This window comes from Mercenaria mercenaria, chromosome 1 (assembly GCF_021730395.1).
Source record: "Mercenaria mercenaria strain notata chromosome 1, MADL_Memer_1, whole genome shotgun sequence".
Classification (NCBI taxonomy): Eukaryota; Metazoa; Mollusca; class Bivalvia; order Venerida; family Veneridae; genus Mercenaria; species Mercenaria mercenaria.
In genome coordinates this window covers 31,252,076-31,273,938 of record NC_069361.1, presented here as the reverse complement: position 1 = coordinate 31,273,938, position 21,863 = coordinate 31,252,076, and the positions used below count along the sequence as shown (strand labels likewise).

Genomic DNA, 21,863 nt, shown 5'->3' with positions numbered 1-21,863 from the left:
TCTCAAGTTATTGACTGGAAATTGTTTTCCATGTTCAGGCTCCTGTGACCTTGACCTTTAACAAAGTGACACCAAAATCGATAGGGGTCATCTACTCTGCATGTTCAATCATCCTATGAAGTTTCAACATTCTGGATCAAGAGGTTCTCAAGTTATTGATCGGAAACAGTTTTCCATGTTCAGGCCCCTGTGACCTTGACCTTGACCAAAATCGTTACGGGTCATGTACTCTGCATGACCAATCATCTTATTAAGTTTCAACATTCTAGGTCAAGTGGTTCTCAAGTTACTGAACGGAAATGTTTTCAATGTTCAGGCCCCTGTGACCTTGACCTTTAACAAAAAGACCCAAAATTCATTAGGGATCATCTACTTCGCATGTACAATCATCATATGAAGTTTCAACATTCTAGGTCAAGTGGTACTCAAGTTATTGATCGACAATGGTTTTCAATGTTCAGGCCCCTGTGACCTTGACCTTTGACAGAGTGACCCAAAAAAAATGGGGTCATCTACTCTACATGACCAATCATCCTATGAAGTTTCAACACTCTGAGTCAAGTGGTTCTCTTGTTATTGATCGGAAATTGTTTTCAATGTTTAGGCCCCTGTGAACTTGACCTTTGATGGAGTGACCCCAAAAACAATAGGGGTCGTCTACTCCAGCAACCCTATGAAGTTTGAAGGTTCTAGATCAAATGGTTCTCTAGTTATTGATCGGAAATGAAGTGTGACGTATGGACGGACGGACAGACAGGGAAAAAACAATATGTCTCCCCCAGATGGGTGGGTGGGAGACATAATAAAAAGAAGAAAACTGAATAAAGGGATATAATTCAAAAACTAGTTTAGATAGTGTTACGGTTCTTTCTTTGACACTGCATTTCCCATCAATGGCCTCTATCATTTTTTAAGTTTCAATGAAGTTTCAATGAAATGCTGTTTTAAGACAAGCTTTATTTTGTTTAATAATGGGATATAATTCAAAAACTGGGTAAGGTAGAGTTATGATTCTTTACATTGCACTATGTCTCAATGGCCTCTATGATTGTGTGAAGTTTCAATCAAATGCCATCAATACTTTTCAAGTTATACTCTGGACAAGCCTTATTTTGTATAATAAAGGGAGATAATTAAAAAACTCAAAGGTAGAGTAGAGTTATGGTTCTTTGATACAGCACTTCCTGTCAATGGCCTCTATCATTTTGCGAAGTTTCAATGAAATGCCATTAATACTTTCAAGTAATGCTCCGGACAATCCTTATTCGATAAAGGGAGATAATTTGAAAACTCGGTAAGGTAGAGTTATGATTCTTTGACACTGCACTTTGTCTCAATAGCCTCTATCATTATGTGAAGTTTCAGTCAAATGCCATTAATACTTTTCAAGTTATACTCCGGACAAAAGTGTGATGGAAGGACAGACAAGTGGCAACTATATGCGCTCCCTTCGGGGAGCATAAAAATATATTATTGGCCACAAAATTGAAATTAAAAATTATAAGCGATCATACCACTACATCAGAGACCTTTAGAAAGATGTAAAACATGGACCAATAATTATGAGGTCATTTGATGATTTTTCTACTTAAATTGCCTCTTGCAGTCATTTTTTAAAAATGAATTCAAAGAATATGAACACTCTTAGTCGGTGGTCACTCAAGCAATATTTCCATCAAGTAATTACAAAATATGATGATTTAGAAGAAGACATTGGTTTAAAGATTTTCAAAACATTTCCTGAATTGGCAGGACAAGTTTTCTACACAATACCCTACAGGTAATGTATCATTAAGATATTGGAGAAACTGTCCAAATTTCTTCCTCATGTATATTTATCTCAATATGACCATAACAGATTTCAAAGAGCTATTACAGAAACTCCAAAAGTATGTAAATATATTTTGTATTATTACAAATATACTGATACAACTAAGCAAGCTTAATGAAATGATAACATATTGATTCCTATATCAGTTATGACTACATTTTTGCACATTCAAAATAACTTGCACACTCATTACTTTCTTGATTACAATTTTATTTCAACAATAAAATTCTTGTGGTAAAATATTTAAAATCGCTGCTTTAGAAAAAGATTTGCTTGATAACCAAAAGCCTCAACAGAACTGCCCCTGGAGACTATGGCCCCACATGTCTCTGTCTGGTTAAAAGAATATATTTTTTCCAAATAACCAGTTACTTTATACAAAAATAACAGCTTTCTATATAAGTAACACTTATTCCTTAAATAAGTAAACAATAACAAGAAAAGCAAAAATCTTAAATAAAGCATCAAGCATATAACAATAGAGTATAAAATTTCAAATGTCAAAAAATCATAACAATAGAGTATAAAATTTCAAATGTCAAAAAATGCCAAAAACGGGATACGGTCAACTGATAGGCTTTTAGGAGACCACAGCATAGAGGACAATAGGGTGTGAGGGGGTGGGGTGGGTTTGGGTTTAACTGAAAAGGCTGAGGAATTGTCTAACAACAGATTTATTAGTAACTTTGTTTTAAGATTGTCAAACAATTCTTTAATATTGCTATGAAAATTTCAGCTTTGAAATTATATTTGTACTTAATACTAGCAGGTTGACTAAAAGGATGGGAGTGGAGAGGGCATTTGCGAAATAAATATATAAATAAACATTTAGATTACCCAAGTATGTGTAAATCTAGACTGAGTCTGTATCTGGTACTACATATTCTATGCTGTTTCATGTTTACAATGTTCATATTTGTAAGGTGTAGTCACATGTAATTTCAGTTTGTACAGCTGAACATGACTGTAAAAGTACTGGTCAAAAATATGGGGATGTTTATCCATACAGAATGATATTTCATGCAGCAACTGAAACCTTTCAAGAACTCTTCTATAACATACACTGTTCTTTCTTCGCATGAAGGTTAAGTGCTTTTTCATTTCTGAACATAATATCACATTTGTGACACATAGCTGCCGTCTCCATACTGTGAACTTTGACATGTTCCTTGAGCTGTACATTCCAAGCTGCAGCATATTTACATTGTGTACATTTGTATGGTTTCTCTCCTGTATGGGTACGCATATGTGATTTCAGTTGATAAGCCTGAACACAAGTAAAGGAACACTGGTCACACTGGAATGGATGCACTCCTGTAAGCATAAACAAGAAATTCTTTCATCACAAATCTACAGGGAACAAGCTTAAATGAGCATAAAGACTGTACATGAGAACAAAAACATGAAATATGACTCATGTTAGTAAATAAATGCCAACTGCATGAAGGGAAAAGCTTTAAAATTCTAAATTTTCCAAGAACCAATAATAAAATACAATGCAAATGGCCCAAATGGTCCAAAGTGGCTAATAGGAGCTGGACCATGACCTCTGAATGTCGCTCTCACCTAGTTTGGTGAACATCCATTAAGAAGCTCATTAAAGTATTATTTTTTTATTTTCAAATGTGGTAACCCCTTAAAGCTGGCCTGCCAAGAAGATAGAGGACTATAGAAGGCTGCTACAAATAAGAGTTGCTGAATAGCCATCTGTCTGTTCATCAGAAGAAGTTGATAAAAGATTTTTAAATTTTAGGTTTGGTGGCCCCTATAAGAAGCCAAGAGGTCAAATTTAAACAACACTGACAAAGGACTAAACACAGATGCCCCTAAAGAAGGCTAAGCAGAACTAACTGAACGAAACCATGCAAAAATGCAAAAAAGGGGATCATGGAAGGAAGTTTTTAAAAAGTTTTTCTACTTTTAACTCTGGCAACCCTTAAAAGAGGCTAAGCTAAACCATCCAAACAGAACTGAAAGAGGACAATATAAGAATGTTACAGACCAAGTTTGTTCAATTAGTTCATGTGAAGAAATAGTTTAACTGTATATTATTTATTAATTCCTATTTAAGCTCTGGCAGACCCTAAAATGGACCATCTGAATAAGCTTGATAGAGGAATAAACATTGATTCTACATAGCTAGCTTTCTGATGAAAAGTTATCTAATTTTTTTTTTACTTCCAGCCTTAGTGAGTCAATAAGGGGCCAAGTAAATTCTTTTGAACAAACTAAAGAAGAAATAACCATACAAGGATGTTACAGACGAACAAAGTCTGGTGAAGATCTGTTTGTTGGTTTATGAGAAGAAGTACCTCAAAAGCTTTCTTTTCTATTTTTAGCTCTGGTCGCTTCTAAAAGGGACCAGGCATAACCATTTAAGGTTTAGGAGTATATCACCAAAACACAGAAATATTTTATAAATGAACAACATCGTTACCAATATTTTACCTGACCATTACATGTCCTGCCGTACTGTCCCGTACTGAAAATATTCTGAAAAAGTTGTCCCCCTTTGAAAATAAATGCCACTTGTAAAGAAATAAAAGTAAACAATCGCTGTAAACTGTGTTCCACCTAGTAATGTGAAATTTCAACACTCGCACGCTGTTACAAATGCATCAGAACAAACATGTGTAACAGTTCCTTGAAAATGGTGAGTTTTTAAAAGCGCTTGACTATCTGGAAGTGGAGCCTGTTTAAACAATTCTTTTTTCGGAATTCAATGCTTATATCAGTATACTGACAGTTGTTTTGTAGAGTAATATAAGTAATATACACGCTATCATTACAAAAACAACAAAACAAGTGTCAGTATACTAATATAAACATTGAATTCGGGAAAAAAGACTGCCTAAATGGGACCCACTTCCGGGCAGTCAAACACCTTAAAAAATTCACCATTTTCAAAGAACTGTTACACATGTTAGTTTTGATTTATTTGCAATCGCATGCGAGTGTTGAAATTTCACATAATTAAGTGGAACACAGTTTTCAGCAATTGTTTATTTTTATTTCTTTACAAATGGCATTCATTTTCGAAGGGGGACAACTTTTTCAGAATATTTTCAGTACGGGACAGTACGGCAGAACATGTAAGGTTAAGTAAAATATTGGTAACGATGTTATTCGTTTATAAAATATTTCTGTGTTTTGGTGATATACTCCTAAACCTTAAACAAAATAAAGAGAAGACCTTACAATGTTGCTACAGATCAATATCAGTGATCATCAGTTACATGCTTCATTCAAAGAATTTTCTCTATTTTTAGCTCTAATAGCTCCCTAAAAGGTGACAAGCCAAACTATTGGACAAACTGAAGAGATATCACAGACCTAGCTTTCTTTTACTTTAAATTAACATAACTAGACATTACTTTCACAACTACTGTAAATTCCATTCAATTTTATGGGCATGATATTTTGCAGTTCTTGTCTAAACAGCTTTTTTGTTAGGGTAAGAATTTGTGGATTTCAACTTTTGAACATAGAATGAAAGGGAAAACTTATTTGTTGGTATTTAATTTCATGGATTGCCTCAACCAAAAAAAAAAAAAAAAATTCCCACAAATATTAATGATTTTACAGTATTATAACGTCTAAACATACCATCTAGAAGTACATGAACAAGACTGATACCTCAGTTCTGGAGTCCATATGTATGTATCCCAGCAAGTGCCAAGGAAACAGTATTACTCTACTAGTTCAGTAGTTGACAGACTGTTGAAACATACAACTGATTAAACTACATTCAGTAGCTATTGCAGGCATATAGCAGTCACCCGTATTATGCATGCATTTGCTTTAAGAAACCAGCATTTCATTTTTGTCTTAATCAGTCTCCATTGTAAAAATGTGTGGAAATTGATTTCTTCGAACCGAATGGAACAGCTGTAGTATTTTGTTTGTATCAAATAGTTCTTATTAACAAAGCATTCTCATGTTACTGTCAGGTTATATAATTTTGTACTAACAGTCACTGTGACCTTGACCTTTAACCAACTGATCTCAAAATCAAGAGCAGTCATGCACTGCCCATGTTCAATGTGCATTTTAAGTTTGAGGATCATAGTCAAAACATTCTAAAGTTACTGAGCTGAAACTAAATTCTAACAGAAAGATATACATATGTAAATAAGTTTAAAAGTCACATGTCAAATAGTTTTGACAAAACGTGGACTTGTACGAAAACTAAACCAATTTCCAAGACCAAAAAACACCATAATTCAGCCAAAACTGTAGACAGAGTTATGCACTCTTGCCTAACAGATAGAAACTGTTTAAATAAACTACTGATAAAAGTTTCAAAGCCATATGTCAAACACTTTACACAAAATATCACCAGATACGAAAAACTTAACCAAGATTTATCAGTTAAAAGAGCCATAATTCAGTCAAAATCCTTGATGGAGTTATGTACCCTTGCCTAAAACTGAAAATGGTGATAGTAAACAAGTGTTGAAAGTTTCAAGCTTTATCTCAAAAGACTTTGTCAAAATAAGGACTGGTATGCAAAACGTAGGTATTTCAATGACCTTGACCTTTAATGTAAACAAATATGGCAGCTGCCGATTGAAAGTAGAAAGTGCTGCTCTCTTGAAAATTCATATATACACTTGTGATTTTTTCGGTAGAAAAGACATGTTCTTTAAGAACAAATTCGGCGGTGAAACTTTGCTTTTATTTAGTAACATAAAAAGTTGGAAATGATTTTTGATTTTCATTAATACAGCAGCAAACAAAAGGAAATTTCTACAGATCATAGATTACATTGCACATATTTTGTTATTGCAGAAATAAAATCATTTTCATCTCGCATTTACAAGCGATCTGCCTCCAAAACTTCCAATCGTAAAGTACTCACTGCATACACTGGCACCAGAACAGAAAGAAAATGCCTCTGTACATGTTATACCTTACTCCTAGGTATTCTATATACTAAAATATACTAACCCGTTTCAATCGCCCATTTCATACCTAAAACACGCAGTTCGGTAAATGTGTACTTTGGATATCAAACAAGTGGTAATTTATCTTCCATTGTGTACCGGTCACATTTCTTCAATACATCTGATCTTAGAAAAACAACGTGTAGTTTATAGTTATTTCAACGTTACACAAAATCGTCATTTTACTACACGTGTTTGCTAAAATGTGAAAATGCAGCATAAATGTGTAAAATGAATAAAATAAATAGAACAGATGCAGACCAGTGTACGTTTTCAAATTTAAGATCATATACAAGATGAATTTCATTCATCATTTCGAGTTTTAGTGTAAAATTGTGATTTTTTTTTTTAAATTCTGATTTTGTTTGTTTACATATCGCCAAACATGTGCACACTGCCGTGACCTCTAGACTGGATGTTCATTAAGGAAGGTCAAGCAAGTTTTTTCTGTAACGTTGACGAAAGCATAAAATATGTTGATAATCTCAGCAATATGGAATATTGAGGCAATGTGACTGGTGCACGATGGAAGATAAATTATCGCTTTTCATTATACTAGGTACCCATTCACCGAACTGCGCGTTTAAGTTGAGAAATGTACGATTGAAACAGGTCAGTATATTTTCCCCTTCATGACCATGGTTCTTATAGAATACCTAGGGGTAAGGTATAACATGTACAGAGGCATTTTCTTTCTGTTCTGGTGCCAGTGACTGCACATGCCCAACAGAAGTTATGAAATTCTTAGGGAGAAGCAATTATTCATTTTCTGTTACTATCACCACTAAAGGGGAAGTAACTAAAACATTGCTAATTATGCATTCCGAAACTTATCCCTTTGTTGGAAGTAGTGGTCTCCCTTTTGTTTACATTTTTCTTGCATCAAGAGAGAAAAAGTAGGAGAAACACTTGCATGGAGCAGAATTTGTTTTTGTAATTAATTCAACTAATTTCTTAACATTTTTAGAAAGATATTGCTTTAGGAAATGAAGTAATATTTTGAAAAGTAGGAAATGTATTTTTTATAAAATGTTACTGAAACAGCTACAAAACTTAAACCAAGGTGTTACGCCGACGCCAACTGAGTAGGATAGCTCTATTTATTCTTTGAATAGCTAAAAACTATGAAAATAATGGTAAACAAAACACTGGGAAAATAAATCTTACATACCCATTAAGTTATTGGTAAGGAAATCCCACCCGCAGTTTGAGGTATGATCAAAAACTTGGAACAACCTTATTTTTAGAGAAATCACAACCTCTGACGGAAATTCCTTAATCTGCAACTACTGGTAGTGGTAGATTCACTATATAAACTACTGGCAGTGGTAGATTCACTATTTATGTATACGCATAAAAGTATCTTACCTTCATGAACTAATTGGTGATGTCTTAAACTTGTTCTGTTAGGAGCAGAATACTGGCATTCTGGGCACTGAAATGTTCTTATTTTCAGGTGAACTGTGTTCCTATGTATTCTTAGACTTGTACAACTTGAAAATTTCTTCCCACATCTCTCACAAAATTTACTGTCTGTTTCCTTCCTACCTATGCATATTTTCTTGTGATCTTCAAAAAACTCTTTTCGAAAGAACAGTTTCTCACATTTCTCACATGTGTAACCCATGTTTTTATGGGCTTCCTTTTGGTGTCTATGTAAATGATCAAGTGATAAATATTTCTTCACATCTTGACCATCTTTCAGACAATAAGTGCAGTCATACTGGGGTTTATTATGAGCTAATCCTAAATGAGTTTTAAAATGTCTACGACTTAGTTCCTTCCCACACTCTGGGCATATATTGAATAAATGCTTGTGCATTTGTGTCCTATGCGAAAAAAGTTGCCCTGAATTGCTTGCATAGAAGCCACATTCCTTACAAGTTAACTTCCCATTCATATGATTTTCCAAATGGCTTTCAATACCTTCTACACTTGCACTTTTAAACTTATTACATAAAGTACAAACATAAACCTTTACTGACTTTTCCAAATTTGATTTTCCCCTGTCCTTTCTTGCAATTGAATCAAGTGTTTCAATTCTGAATTTGTCTTGATGGTCTTCTAGCTTCATTTGTATCCTTTCCCGTTTAGGTTTCTTTTCTTTCGCCTTTTTTGCATTAATATTGCTGGAATCAGCTTTCTTACTATCACTACAACTGTTGTCACTGTCACTAGTATCATTTAGGTCACCACTTTCTCTGTCAGCTTTATTTTTGTCTTTATTTTTGTATTTCTTCCTGAAACTCAACTCTTCATGTTCAGGATCAAAGTCTATGTCATCACACTCTTTCTTCTTTTTCCGTGGCTTTTTCATTGTTCTGATTTTTTTACCAACCTCTTCATTACCTAAAGAAATATTTTCTGCATTTACATCTTTTCCCTCATCTTCAGCATCTGAAAATTCGATTTCTCCTCCTACATAAGCTATGAATTCATCTATTTTATTTTCAACATTTAAATAATCTGGTCGAAATCCTACAGATTTAAGTCTTGAACTTCTTCTACATGAATCATCTGCAGTTTTGCCATCATCAGCTCCCAACTTTACTAGCTTCAGCTTCTGCATTTCCTTCAGTTCTGCATCATCTTCATCAACAGACATTGGCTTTTTCTTTCTGACATATAAATTGTTGACATATAAGTTGTTGATGGTACATCCATCTTTTAATTTCTTACTCGATTTTCTTTGTTTCATGTACCTGTGTTTAAGAGTGTTAGTCTGATCTGTTATGTGAGATATACCAAAGGCTGAGTTCATGTCATAAACTTTATTTCCTGTGTAGACTTGATCATATGTACATGTATCTTTAAGTCTATAAACACCAAACTCTCCCTGCTCCTCTACATTCACTACATCCACTTCATCCACATCCTCTGTTTTCAAAGGCATACCATTCTCATTCAGTTCAACTTTGATAATACAGTTCTCTGCATCTGACTTTTGTAAGACTGTAAAGTTATCATACTCGCTACTATCTGTTTCAGTTTTTATTTTTACATAAGGATATATATTCAATGAATCGTCATGCTGTTTTTGTGTAATGTTTGAGTTGTCACAGGCTTCGCTGTCACTGTTACTAATTTCCATATCATCATCACTAAATAGTATACTTGGTTTACTAGTATTATTTGTTGAGATAGAGCTACTTTTATCCACCATTACAAAAAATGATCCAACAGCTTTGTCATCTTTGGCACTGACAACAGGTTCAGGCTGAATTCTATCTGCTTCAACATCACCAGAAAGCCTCCTTGTTCCTGTATCATCAGAAGTTCCATGAATTTCTTGAGGATTTGAATTTGAAAATGATGTTGCATCATTTAAATTTATAGGCTTACTTATCATTTTAACACCAATCTTTTGACTAACTGGATCCAACACTACAAACTGTATTCTGTCAGTAGGCTCTGTTGGTAAGATTTTGGAGTCATACCAACTAATATCTTGATTATAGTTATCTCTAAGGTTTGCTTGGGATTCTTTCTGAGAACTAACAGGTTTATTCTTATTAAACTGACCAGTGAAGTCACTAGAGTATTTTGGTAACGCTGCTGCCTTCCCTTTAGTCAAAACTTTTCCACATTCATTTGAAACACTTTGTTTCTTTATATAGTTCTTTAAAGTATCCAGCACCTTGGTTTGACAGGCACTTTCTTCAGGTGATTTTGATGTGGAGCTTAAAGTCTGTCCAGTGAGATCTAAAAGCTCACTTCCTTGGATGGTGAACTGAAGTGGTAAAATGACGAACGATCCAATTTGACTATCTCTGTCTTTAATGTCATAATGTATTCTAAATGGTTTGTTGATAGGTAATCCTCGAATTAAACAATTATGATAATTTGGAAAGGGAGGTGTGAAGGTTGCACTCTGCATCTCTGCCCTTTGTCCTTTATACAAAGTCAAGTAAATTTAATGCATCACAGTCTCGGTATCTGAAAAGTAAAAAAAAACATAACAGTTACACTACATGTTAAACTTCATTATGTATTATGTTACACTACATGGTGTTGCACTTAAACAAATCACTAAGTCTGCTTAAAACTGGGCACCATATTGCTTAGGTACTACATATTCAACAGGAAAATCCATGGCTTATAGGTACTAAATACTCAACAGGAAAATTCACTGCTTATAAGTACTAACTACATACTCAACAGGGAAATCCACAAAGTACCAAATAATCAATACTAAACAAATGTATCTCACGCCGAATTGGTTTGTGTTGAGGAATGGCAAAAAAATATATCCAGCAAAAAGTTTAGGATGTTGGGAGAGGGGGGGGGGGGGGGGGGGAAGGTGACCAGGGGAGGGTACAAAACTTCACATGCTGATATGCTGATAATACTTATGGAAAATAAAAAAAATTTTTTTTTTGGAGGGGGAGTGGGGAAGGTGCATGATCCCTGTGGTGGGGTTGACTGGGTGGTAGAGCGAGGTGGGGGGAAGGGTACAACTTTGCATGTTGATAAATATTCATGGAAGGATTAAGAGTTTAAAAAAAGATGAAAATAAAATATGTGGGGAGGGGGAGGGATGTGACCAGGGCAGTGGGGGAGACTGGGTAATGGGAAAACAACATCACAATCATGTTGATAATAAATGTTCATGGAAAAAAAAATAAAAGAAGTTTAATCAAATTCTACCAATTGGTAAGTTTGTTATGTACAAGTATGCTGATTTTTTAAACAATTAAAGGGCAATAACACTGAAGTTACTAAACAGATCCTGACAATACTGAGTGTGCACTACCACATAATAGTGATCTAAATTCAAATTTAAGTTTCATAGTTCTAAGTCAAACATGTCACAAGTTATGAAGCAGAATTTGAGAAACTGCCATATTTATAGTACCCTATATTATAACACTAGACACTTCTAAGGGCCATAACTCTGGTGTTACTTGGGCAATCTGACTGAAACTTGACAGGCCGCATTTCCCTATAGTGGTGAAAGTGTATTTGAAGTTATATTTAAATATCCCAAACCACTTCATACATATTGCTCTGGATGGATGGAAAGACGGCTGGACAGACAGAAAGATGGACAGACAATGCCAAACTACATGTGTATCCCTCCGCCTTTCAATAATACTTTTCAAGTTATGCTCCAGACAAGACTTATTTTGTATAATAAAGAGAGATAATAAAAAAAATAGGTAAGGTAGAGTTATGATTTTTTGACACTGCACTTTGTCTCAATGGCCTCTCTGATTATGTGAAGTTTCAATCAAATGCCATTAATACTTTACAAGTTATACTCTGGACAAAAGTGTGACAGATGGACAAAGCGGCAACTATATGCTCGCCTTTCGGGGAGCATAAAAATCTACATTGTATTATTTCTAAACACAAGAAACTGACATCAGAATTGAGATTTTCCTGTAAACTTCTTTTACAAAAACAGGACCACATCGTTTTTCTCCTTGCCTGCAATCTCTTACAGACCATGGTGCTTTAAAAAAATCAGGGTTAAGGTAGTTCTGCACATTCGGACCAAAATCTTTTCTACAATGTAGACTTCAAGGATAACCAGCAAAGAAACAACATAGGCCTGTGTGCTTGATATTTTGCTAGACTGACTGGAAATCTTGATACTTCACGCAAGTTTTGATAATGGGTATCTATGAGAAAATCACAATTTTGATAATTTTTCGCAAATAGGAATTTTTCTACAATGTAGATTTTACTGAAACTTCTGAAGGTCATATATTATTACCAATACTCTATTATACTTTCCCAGGTCTATAACATGATCAAATAAAATGTATAGGTCCGTCTGCTTGTTTTTGAGGTATTGCCCATAGGTAAAAAGAGATCCCTACACACACTGATCTTAAGACATTTTTGGAATTATTTAACAAATGAAAAGTTTTGATATAATATTTTATAAACATTGCTGTTTTAATAAATTTCTTCACGGGTTGCCATGAATCCATAAAACAATTTTCATTTCCTTTACTGAATCCTGAGGCTTAATTCTATGTTATCCCAATAAATGACATTACGTCATTACTTCCAGTTAACCATACAGGCAGAACTATCTTAAATCAAATTCTACATTGTAGAAGAAGAACTGAGCCAGAAATGCTGAACTACAAATATGCTGAACTACAAACATGCAGAACTACAAACATGCTGAATTACAAACATGCTGAACTACAAACATGCTGAATTACAAACATGCTGAACTACAAACATGCTGAATTACAAGCATGCTGAACTACAAACATGCTGAATTACAAGCATGCTGAATTATAAACCTGCTGGATTACAAACATGGTGAACTACAAACATGCTGAACTACAAACATGCTGAATTACAAGCATGCTGAACTACAAACATGCTGAATTACAAGCATGCTGAATTATAAACCTGCTGGATTACAAGCATGCTGAATTATAAACCTGCTGGATTACAAACATGCTGAACTACAAACATGCTGAACTACAAACATGGTGAATTACAAACATGCTGAATTACAAGCATGCTGAATTATAAACCTGCTGGACTACCTTGTCTGTTAATTATGTTATTCATTCAATTCAACATCAACATCAAAATAACTTGACAAATTCTACAAGAACAGAATTATACTGCATTAAACTCATTCCTTCTTGAATTTTTTTTTCTTTTATCATATTTTTTTTTTGCAGAGAACAGAACAGAACAGGCACTTCATGGTTAGTAACAGACCTATAAATACAAAATTGATGTTCAGCAAAAATTAAAAAGTAGAAGAAACCCATGAACTTAATGTAAACTTTGATATATGTAACAATGTTCGTTCCACTGCAAATTTGTATGAGAGTTAGGATGGTTACAGTGACCCTTAACATCCAACAGTGTAAGACTGTGCAAAACTGTTTAAAGATCTTTAGCCCAAATGGAATAGTTTATTTTTAAAGATAATCACTGCATTAACTATGCTCATCTTTCATTAAAATATCATTTATATAATTATTACCTTTAAATGTTGAAAATCCTCAGCAAGTGTATTTACAACTTGGCTAAACATAAACCACAATTATTTAAAATGTCATAGTATTATCAAGTCATATGTTAGTCTTTTTAGTGGTAGAACACATTCATACTGCGGAAAGTTATAAATTGATTGTGTGCTATTTTTAACCTAATACATACACACATAAACATAAAAGTTTATTTTGTGTTTACATAGTCAGGTTTAAAGATGACAGTTTCGCTCTATATATTTAAGTGCACCAGGTAGTCAAGTCCAACAATTTTAATGTTACAATAATAAACAAAGTTAATCATACTCTCCCTTGTTTATAACAGTTGCTTCAATGTAGTAGTTGTTCATTTCTCCAATATGAAATTTGGGCATAATATATCTTTAAATATTGATTTAATTAATTCAAAAGGCCTTTTATCAACTTATAAAAGGTGTATATTTGTGAAGGTAATAAATACAGCCTGGCAGGCTTTATAATATAATTTCCCATTTATGATTATAGAGCAGACAAGAACATCTGAAAATGTGTTAATGTTGATATATTACCTAATTTGCAGATGTACGGTAAATATGAATGCAGATGCTCGCAAAAATGCAAAAAAAGGGGACATGGTAGCACTTTATCACTCACCTGACTGGCCAAGTACCATTGTTCTTAACTCAAGGTCAAGTTCACAAAGACCCAAACTGCTTTAATACTCAAATTGGGAATTTTTGGTAATATGTTAATAACATCATTTAGAACACTTCATCCTTTTATTCTATGTATATAAAATGCCATTAACACGACTGAATTCATAATGCAATGTCTCAGGTTTTCATATGCTTAAAAATGTTAACTAGGAAATATGTCATACCACAACTTTAATTCAGACTACTAAAAATCATCAGTAGATTTCATTTGGCAAAACACAATCTCTTTTTATAAACATATACTCATATTAGCATCTCAAAATCTTATTAAGACTTATTATTATTATACCATATTTATATAGTGCCCTTTCCATGATAAACATGTTCAAAGGCGCTTTACATTATAGCAAACGTAGCCACACTGGGCGCAAAATTCATCCTCTACTAGTACAGACACAGAGCTATTTGACCAGAGGGACAGAGTGAGATAAAGCCCCCAGTACAGAGAGAGAGAATCTTTTTTAGATACAGACTTGTCCGGCTAACTTAGCCTACCTTTTTGCGAATAGACAGTCTGGTTCTTTAACGTGCTCGGTGTATAGCACTGGTACATGCGAAGCCGTCTTTCCTGGAAAAAAACAGTAAAGGCCTCTAAGTTAGGTGGGAGACACTCAAGAGCATCTCAGAAATTTCCAGTGCCTCGACCGGGATTCGAACCCCGGACCTCTGGATTGACAGTCAAGCGTGTTACCACTAGACCACCGGCCCACCCATAAGAGACTTGGCCTCACATTTTGAGGAAAAAAATCAAACAACATCAAATCATAGAAAAAAAAGATTGTTTCTCATGAAAATTGAATAGCATATAAAACATGTATATTACTCTACACAACAACTGTCAGTTTACTGATCAATATATACATTGAATTCCAGAAAAGAGCTTCATAAAGGGGGCACATTTCAAGACAGTTCAGCACCATTCAAAACTCACCATTTTCAAATCACTCTTACATATCTTCATTTTGATGTGTTTGCAGTAATGTTAAACATAGTTTAATAATATTTCTAGATAGGGCCCAAAATGTGCACAATAATGATAACCTACACAGCGAGAAAAAAATACAATTAGGAGAAAAGAAAAAAATTAGGAAAATATATAGATACTGCATCCTTGAAAATATATAAATACTGCATCCTTGTAGGTCTACAAAAGTTAAAGGTTAATAAAACAGCATCACAGACATTTAAATAATTATATCTTATAGAATAAAAAAAGAGTAAAAAGTTAATAAAACTGACTGGTTACCAGTGGTGGCCAGAGGTTACCCAGGGGTCTAGCTAGGTCCAATTTTTTGGAAGAAGTCACTTCTCCCTCAAGCTGATTTAGAGAGAAGTGGGAAGACTTTTCCTACTGCAATGCTGTTGAGTGATTCGAAAAGTGGCTGTAATTTTCTTGTTTCAGATAAAAAAACATTCAGATGAGACTACCGGTATTGATTTTCTTAGTTAGATCATTCCCATACAGTGGTTATTGTTTCATTACAAAATTCTGAAAAAAGTCGTTTTCAAAATTCAGGCCGATGCTGTAAATTTAACCTGACGAATTTTGGTTATATCTTGTATGAATTGTTTATTGTTAACATTGATTCACCACCTCGGTGAACAGTATCTCACTCGAATAAAACTGAAAGTAAACTGTGTAAACTAGAAATACATATTCAAATCAATTAATCGATGGTAGTCAATTTAACATAGTTAATAGAGTAAGTGTACTCGGTTTCGCACAGTTCACGGTTTCGCACACCAAAGAATTTTCCGTTTCTTGTAATGAAATACTTGCCAAGAGAAATTTAAACTGGTGAAATCAAGGGACCAGGTCTCCTTTTGAAAGTTCCTATAGTTTTCTAAACGACAAGCAGGCATCCTGATAAAAGACAAAGATATATAAAAGTGTAGTAAAAGTATCACCCAGACAGCATAAAATTAGACACCACTGAGGGTACCTCGTTTGTGCATGGTATAGCGACATATGATAATGACAGCTAAAAATACAGTTTCTACAGAAGTTTCAGTGTTGTGCAATTTCGATTCAACCAATATCCGTACTGTACAAAGAATTAGAGAATTTTTAGTCACGGTGTGCGAAACCGGGTACAAATATGTCCGAATAATGGGTCATTTTCTGGCTATATTGGAGAGCTAACAGTGGTGAGCAGTTATCACATGAAGAATAACCTAGTGCATAAATAAAGAGCCATGTATCTATTCTTCTGCCTGAAAATGCAAAATAATAAATTGCTTCCACATATTTCAGTTTATTTCAAGAAGTGTGTAAAAAGTGTGCGAAACCAGGTACACTGACTCTACAATACATGTCGTTATTTTACCATAGATAACAAATAATTGTGTAGGACACTCCAATTAACCGCCAGGTTAATCAGCAGTTCCTGTAAAAAACATTTTTTTTTGCACTCGAACATGTTAACAATTAAACGCAAAGTGTCAAAGACATAACCGCGGCGCTAATTGGCTGAACACAATCGACTCTGGTATATCAGATAATTTGATTCGCTTTCACACTTCTCGGAAAAATCTCGCAAGTACCTGAAGTAGGTGGAGCTTAAATTATGCTATCGCGTGTGTTTGTGTATTCAGCACTCATTTTGACACAATGCAAATTGCCAACAGCCCGGGTAGCGTTAATTAACAAGTTCAGATTTTAAAGAAAATCGGGCGACTTACATTTCACTTTGAGGTTAGATTTAAGCGAAGTCTGAAGTTCCAAAGTGCCTTTTTCGCTCAAGTCGCCCACTTGCGAGAGCCCTGGTTACCAAAGACCAAGAAGAAATTACAAATGGACAAGTCTACGCAGAGGTGCACATTTTGGGCCATATATGTAGTTTTCAAAATTTCAGCAATTGTTTTTTTTTATTTCTTTACAAAGGTTATTACTTTTTTGAGAATAAAATCAAGTATTTATCACAGGGAACAATACGGCAGAAAATGTAACTGTCAGGTAGTCAAACTATTCCGACGTATACAGTTTGTTTTATATTGTGACGGTCAAACTGTAACTTTTTTTTGCGGTGGCTGCAGAAGTCAGAATATAAAAAGCAGCCACTCAGCGACAGCAACAGGGTTCTCGCCAGGCTATTATCGCCTGTCGCGTGCGACATGCCTTCAGACTTTGAGTTGTATACTCGACATCCCTTATTTCCCCCGTCATCCCTTAATTGCCGAAGCGACATGTCATAAAATCATCCCAATAAACACACCGATTAATTCGATAGTGTATTCAAAAAGCTTCCACGTGCTACCCGATAGTTTAGGTAAAGCGATGCCAGTTAAGATAACCGATAAACCAATGACAGCTTCCTATATGTGGAACGTGTGACGTAAATTTCATCGTAGCTCCGCCTTTAAATCCTTTGACAGGCGGTATCTTGTGATGTGTACATGAAAGTGACTGTTTTCGCAAGTTTTAAGATTATACATGTCATTAGATATAATGACAGATGATTCAACAAGTATCGTCAGAATGTTTTCGCAATCAAGGAAAGACAATGTAAGGAATTAAGTCAAAAATTGTTCAACACGGTAAAATGCTTTTGAACAATTATCGCCATAATATTAATGTTTTTCACATGTATGAAATGTGTTTTCTCGGGCGGAATATCGAAAAGAAAATGCAAGAATTAATGTTTTCTGTCGTCACTTTCAAAATAGAACTTGTACAGAAAAGTTTGAAATACCCTCCGTGCATTATTTCATCACGAACGGACACTTTGGTAGAACCACCGACCTTCCGTAAGCCAGCTGGATGGCTTCCTCACATGAAGAATTCAACGCCCCTAGTGAGGCTCGAACCTACATCGATGAGGGGCAAGTGATTAGAAGCCAGCGACCTTAACCACTCAGCCACGGAAGCCCCGGTCACAATTTCAGAATCCCTCCCAGCCACGCCAAATGAAATCGGGCATTGATCCAAAATGGAAACCAGCGTTTCCCTGGATGGCAGTCTCAGATCGTGTTGTTTTACATGTATGTACAACAAACAGTTGACATTTTCAAAAACTTAAAATGGATAAGTTTTCAGCAAATAAACTCCGCAGAAATAGAAGACATAAACTTTAAAATACAAATAGATCTGTGTGCAATGCTAAAATTGTGTTGTTTTATGTACAATAAATAGTAAATGAACATTTTTAGCAACTTAAAATTGATGAACTTTTAATTGTCATTCAGCAAATAACTCCATAGGATTTTTATGACCTAATATCTTTTCTTGTTGTACATGTAAATGATGCTTATTAATCACTGAAAATACCACTATGTTTTTCACTCTGAAATGCACCAGAATGCACCAAAATGAGTTGTATTAACACAAAATTTTCTGGGGTGACCCCAAACCCCCCATGCAGGAGGGGACACCCCTCTGCAGGAGGGGACACCCCTCCCGCACCCACCCCTTTGCTCGTCAAAAATATCCTTCTGCAACATGCCTTCAGAAAATCCTGGCTAGAACCCTGAGCAAGCTTGTCTAATGGTCTGGTAGATTATTGGTAAAGATGTTGTTCGTTTATCAAATATTTCTGTGTTTTGAAGATATTGCTATACGCCTAGTCCTTTACTTGGAAAAACATCAAATCAAAATGAACCTACCACTAGTACAGAAAGGACACATGCTGAAGAGGTTTAGTTTCTCTGTTCGATGTTTTTTTTACTTTCGCTGTGTAGGTTATAATTATTGTCATTGATTGTCAAGGATGGAGCTGTTTCGGAAAGTATAATTTCGGGGAAACACTCTTAACTTCGTTATCAATTTTAATGGCGTATTTTAATTAAAGGGAAGTAACTGTTCAGAGTCCAGTTTGTTTCAGATCTAGTATACGGTATTTCAGTGGTCCGGTATTTATGTAATTTCCGTTACATGCGTTATAAACTGTCTCTTAGGGTGTTAAGTCATACAAGATTGTTAGAATAGATAAAAAAGATTCAGATCAAATAATAAAGAAATGGAAAATTGTTAGATTGGTTGGAATTTTAAAAATTAAAACAGACCAGACTGTGCCAATGCTTCAATAACATTAAAGTGCCCATGCAGGGTTTTGGTAGAAAGATACGAATTAGGAGACTATTCGGCTGTACTACAAATCTATGAAGAATGAGTGATTATGGCCTTTGACTGCACAGATTAACCTGAAAGACAGTGGATGATAATGAAGAGGTTGATAATGAATAAGTTCCGTCGTAATGACACAAACTAATGAGGAGCTCAAACAGTACCATTTTAATTTTTAGACGAGGACAGTTGGGGAGATAAATGCGCCGGAGATCTAGCCTGCACATTTTTAGACTGACATTTAATATCAATATAGTCAAGCATTGGTCGAGAGAGCTAAGACGCTTTCCTACGGGGTGAAGGCCCCGGGTTCGATTCCCGGCTACTCCCATGGCTGTGTGTCCTTGGGCAATGCACTTTATCACGATTGCCTCAGTCGGCCCAGCTGTAAATAGGTACCAGCTAATTGCTGGGGGTAAGGTATAATTGGTTTTAAATGTTCTTAAAATAGGGTTGCTCAAAAAGCTCTACAGAGCTTATGTTCATTGTTTCACAAATTTACAAAAGTCTGAGACATACCCGAAATGCACAGCTTGTCTTTGGACAATTCCATTTTTCTTTTATGGGGACAAACTATACGGAGCATTAAGCTTCATGATAGATGTAGGAAGTGAAATAGATATCAACAATATTAGTATTAAAACAGAGTAATATGTCCAAAATATCACTCCGAGATTCTTTTGCAAGGAACTTTTAAAAAGCGGTTTCCTGCTGTTTACGAGCATTGGGTGGTAAATGAAAGGTCATTGCAAGAAGAGGACTTTTGGGAACCACAGATAAGACAGGTACACTCTCTGGGGCAAATGAAACAATTCTTTTTCTCTATTGATATATTCTTTTGTCAACTATTATAGTTTTTCATATAATCTTATATTTTATTTATAAGTTAGGTGATTTATAAGTGTTTTTTTTTTGTATCAAAGTTATGCTTTTAACAATTACATTATGCTTAACAGATCAGTCTTGGTTTTGGTACCATTTAAGTGTTATTGTTACTTAAAATTCTAAAAGTATCAGAAAAACAAACCAGCAAATATTAACAATAGCAAGGTTTATTATGAAATGTAACCATTCACATACATCAAAATGTTAATTTGCTGTAAAGTCCGATCTAATATGCAAGAATAGTCCAAATCCTGTCCTGGTAATATTTAAATTCAGTCAGTATTGATTCCAAATTTCACCCAAAGAATATAAATCCTCTCTTAAAAGACAATATTTTAATCCACAATGTTAATATATATATATATATATATATATATATATATATATATATATATATATCCATCAAATGTTAAATGTCGAAACAGGTAATATTTTGCTATTAAGAAATACAGGAAAGTTTATCAAAAGATCTTACCTTAGGTTCTGCCCTATATTCAGACAGCTTCCTATTTAAAGCATCATGGAAGGTTCCAGCAGTTTCATGTATAACCAAGAATAAAAAGAAGATTCTGGAAAAATCCAGACTAATCGAGACTTTAAAATAGTGTGAATACCCTGTTTATAGAACCTTCTAGAAAATCATATCTTCAAGTGTACATCAGTCTTGATATGGTTTAACAACTGTGAATGTCCATTAGTTCCTTTTTTCCCATAAAACAGAAGAATCTTTTAATTGTAATATAACATTTTATTACTTGGATTAATGAATACTTATCAGCTTTCAAGGATGTGATGCATTTTCACTCTAGAAGCTCAAGGGCAAAAGTTTTGCACGGTTAACAAAAGTAAAAAATACCATGTACGAGGATTAATGTCACCTATTTTGAAAAGAAAATTTCAAATCAATTCATTCATATACACTGTTTCAAAATTTTAATGAATTTTATTTAAAACACATTTTTGAAGCACCACTATAAAAATCGGTTTAACGTGTTAGTCAGCAGTTGTAGGTAATATAGAGTGGCTCCACCGCGATACCTGAAGTGGAAATAAAACGCCAGCAATCTGCACAATGTGAAAGATTTTTGACACACATGAATAGTCACTGTCAACAACCGCGTTAAGCTAATTTTGACAAGGGTGTTACAATAATTCTTGTAAAATCTTTATTTTTCGATCATACTCATAATATTCGTGCAGTGCTTCCTCTCTAGAACTCATGCATATTTCTCAAAACTAGTTAGCTACATTAGAAAGGCCATGTCACGTTTATTGGTGTTTTATCGGACAACGGTTATTATCGCCAACATAGAAATCCAAAATCAAAGTGTACCATGTATAGAAATATATTGGACGGTCATGTTGTACAGATGCGAATAACTGATTGGAAGAGAAAAATAGATATATGTGATGGCCAAGTTATCTTGTTCTTATTTTAAAATGCGTACAAGAAGTTCTGCAACGACCATC

At 34.6% G+C, this 21,863-nt stretch overlaps 1 protein-coding gene and 1 long non-coding RNA gene across 9 annotated transcripts in view; one reads left to right on the top strand and one right to left on the bottom strand.

The window, feature by feature from the left end:
- LOC128557041 (uncharacterized) overlaps nucleotides 1-13,399 on the top strand; it is a 38,007-nt gene extending 24,608 nt beyond the window's left edge. The window contains exon 3 of one of the 2 annotated variants that reach the window (XR_008371003.1): nucleotides 12,846-13,399. This is a non-coding gene — a long non-coding RNA (uncharacterized LOC128557041). Of the gene's footprint in view, nucleotides 1-3,584; nucleotides 4,229-12,845 lie in introns of those variants that run through there. The other variant, XR_008371004.1, reaches the window with a different exon arrangement.
- LOC128557036 (zinc finger protein 37-like) lies at nucleotides 1,887-20,755 on the bottom strand. 7 transcript variants are annotated; one of them, XM_053543507.1, is made up of 5 exons: nucleotides 19,049-20,754; nucleotides 15,378-15,487; nucleotides 14,942-15,014; nucleotides 8,146-10,713; nucleotides 1,887-3,145 (listed from the first exon to the last, which is right to left on the bottom strand). In XM_053543507.1, the coding sequence occupies exons 4-5, from the start codon at nucleotides 10,652-10,654 to the stop codon at nucleotides 2,883-2,885; spliced, it is 2,772 nt and encodes a 923-aa protein (XP_053399482.1). In that variant the 5' UTR covers nucleotides 10,655-10,713; nucleotides 14,942-15,014; nucleotides 15,378-15,487; nucleotides 19,049-20,754; the 3' UTR covers nucleotides 1,887-2,882. The 7 variants fall into 7 exon arrangements, with proteins under 7 accessions (XP_053399482.1, XP_053399492.1, XP_053399500.1 ...); XM_053543517.1 differs by having other exon boundaries at nucleotides 15,378-15,451; XM_053543525.1 differs by lacking the exon at nucleotides 14,942-15,014 and having other exon boundaries at nucleotides 19,049-20,755.
- Between the last annotated feature and the right edge of the window lie 1,108 nt (nucleotides 20,756-21,863).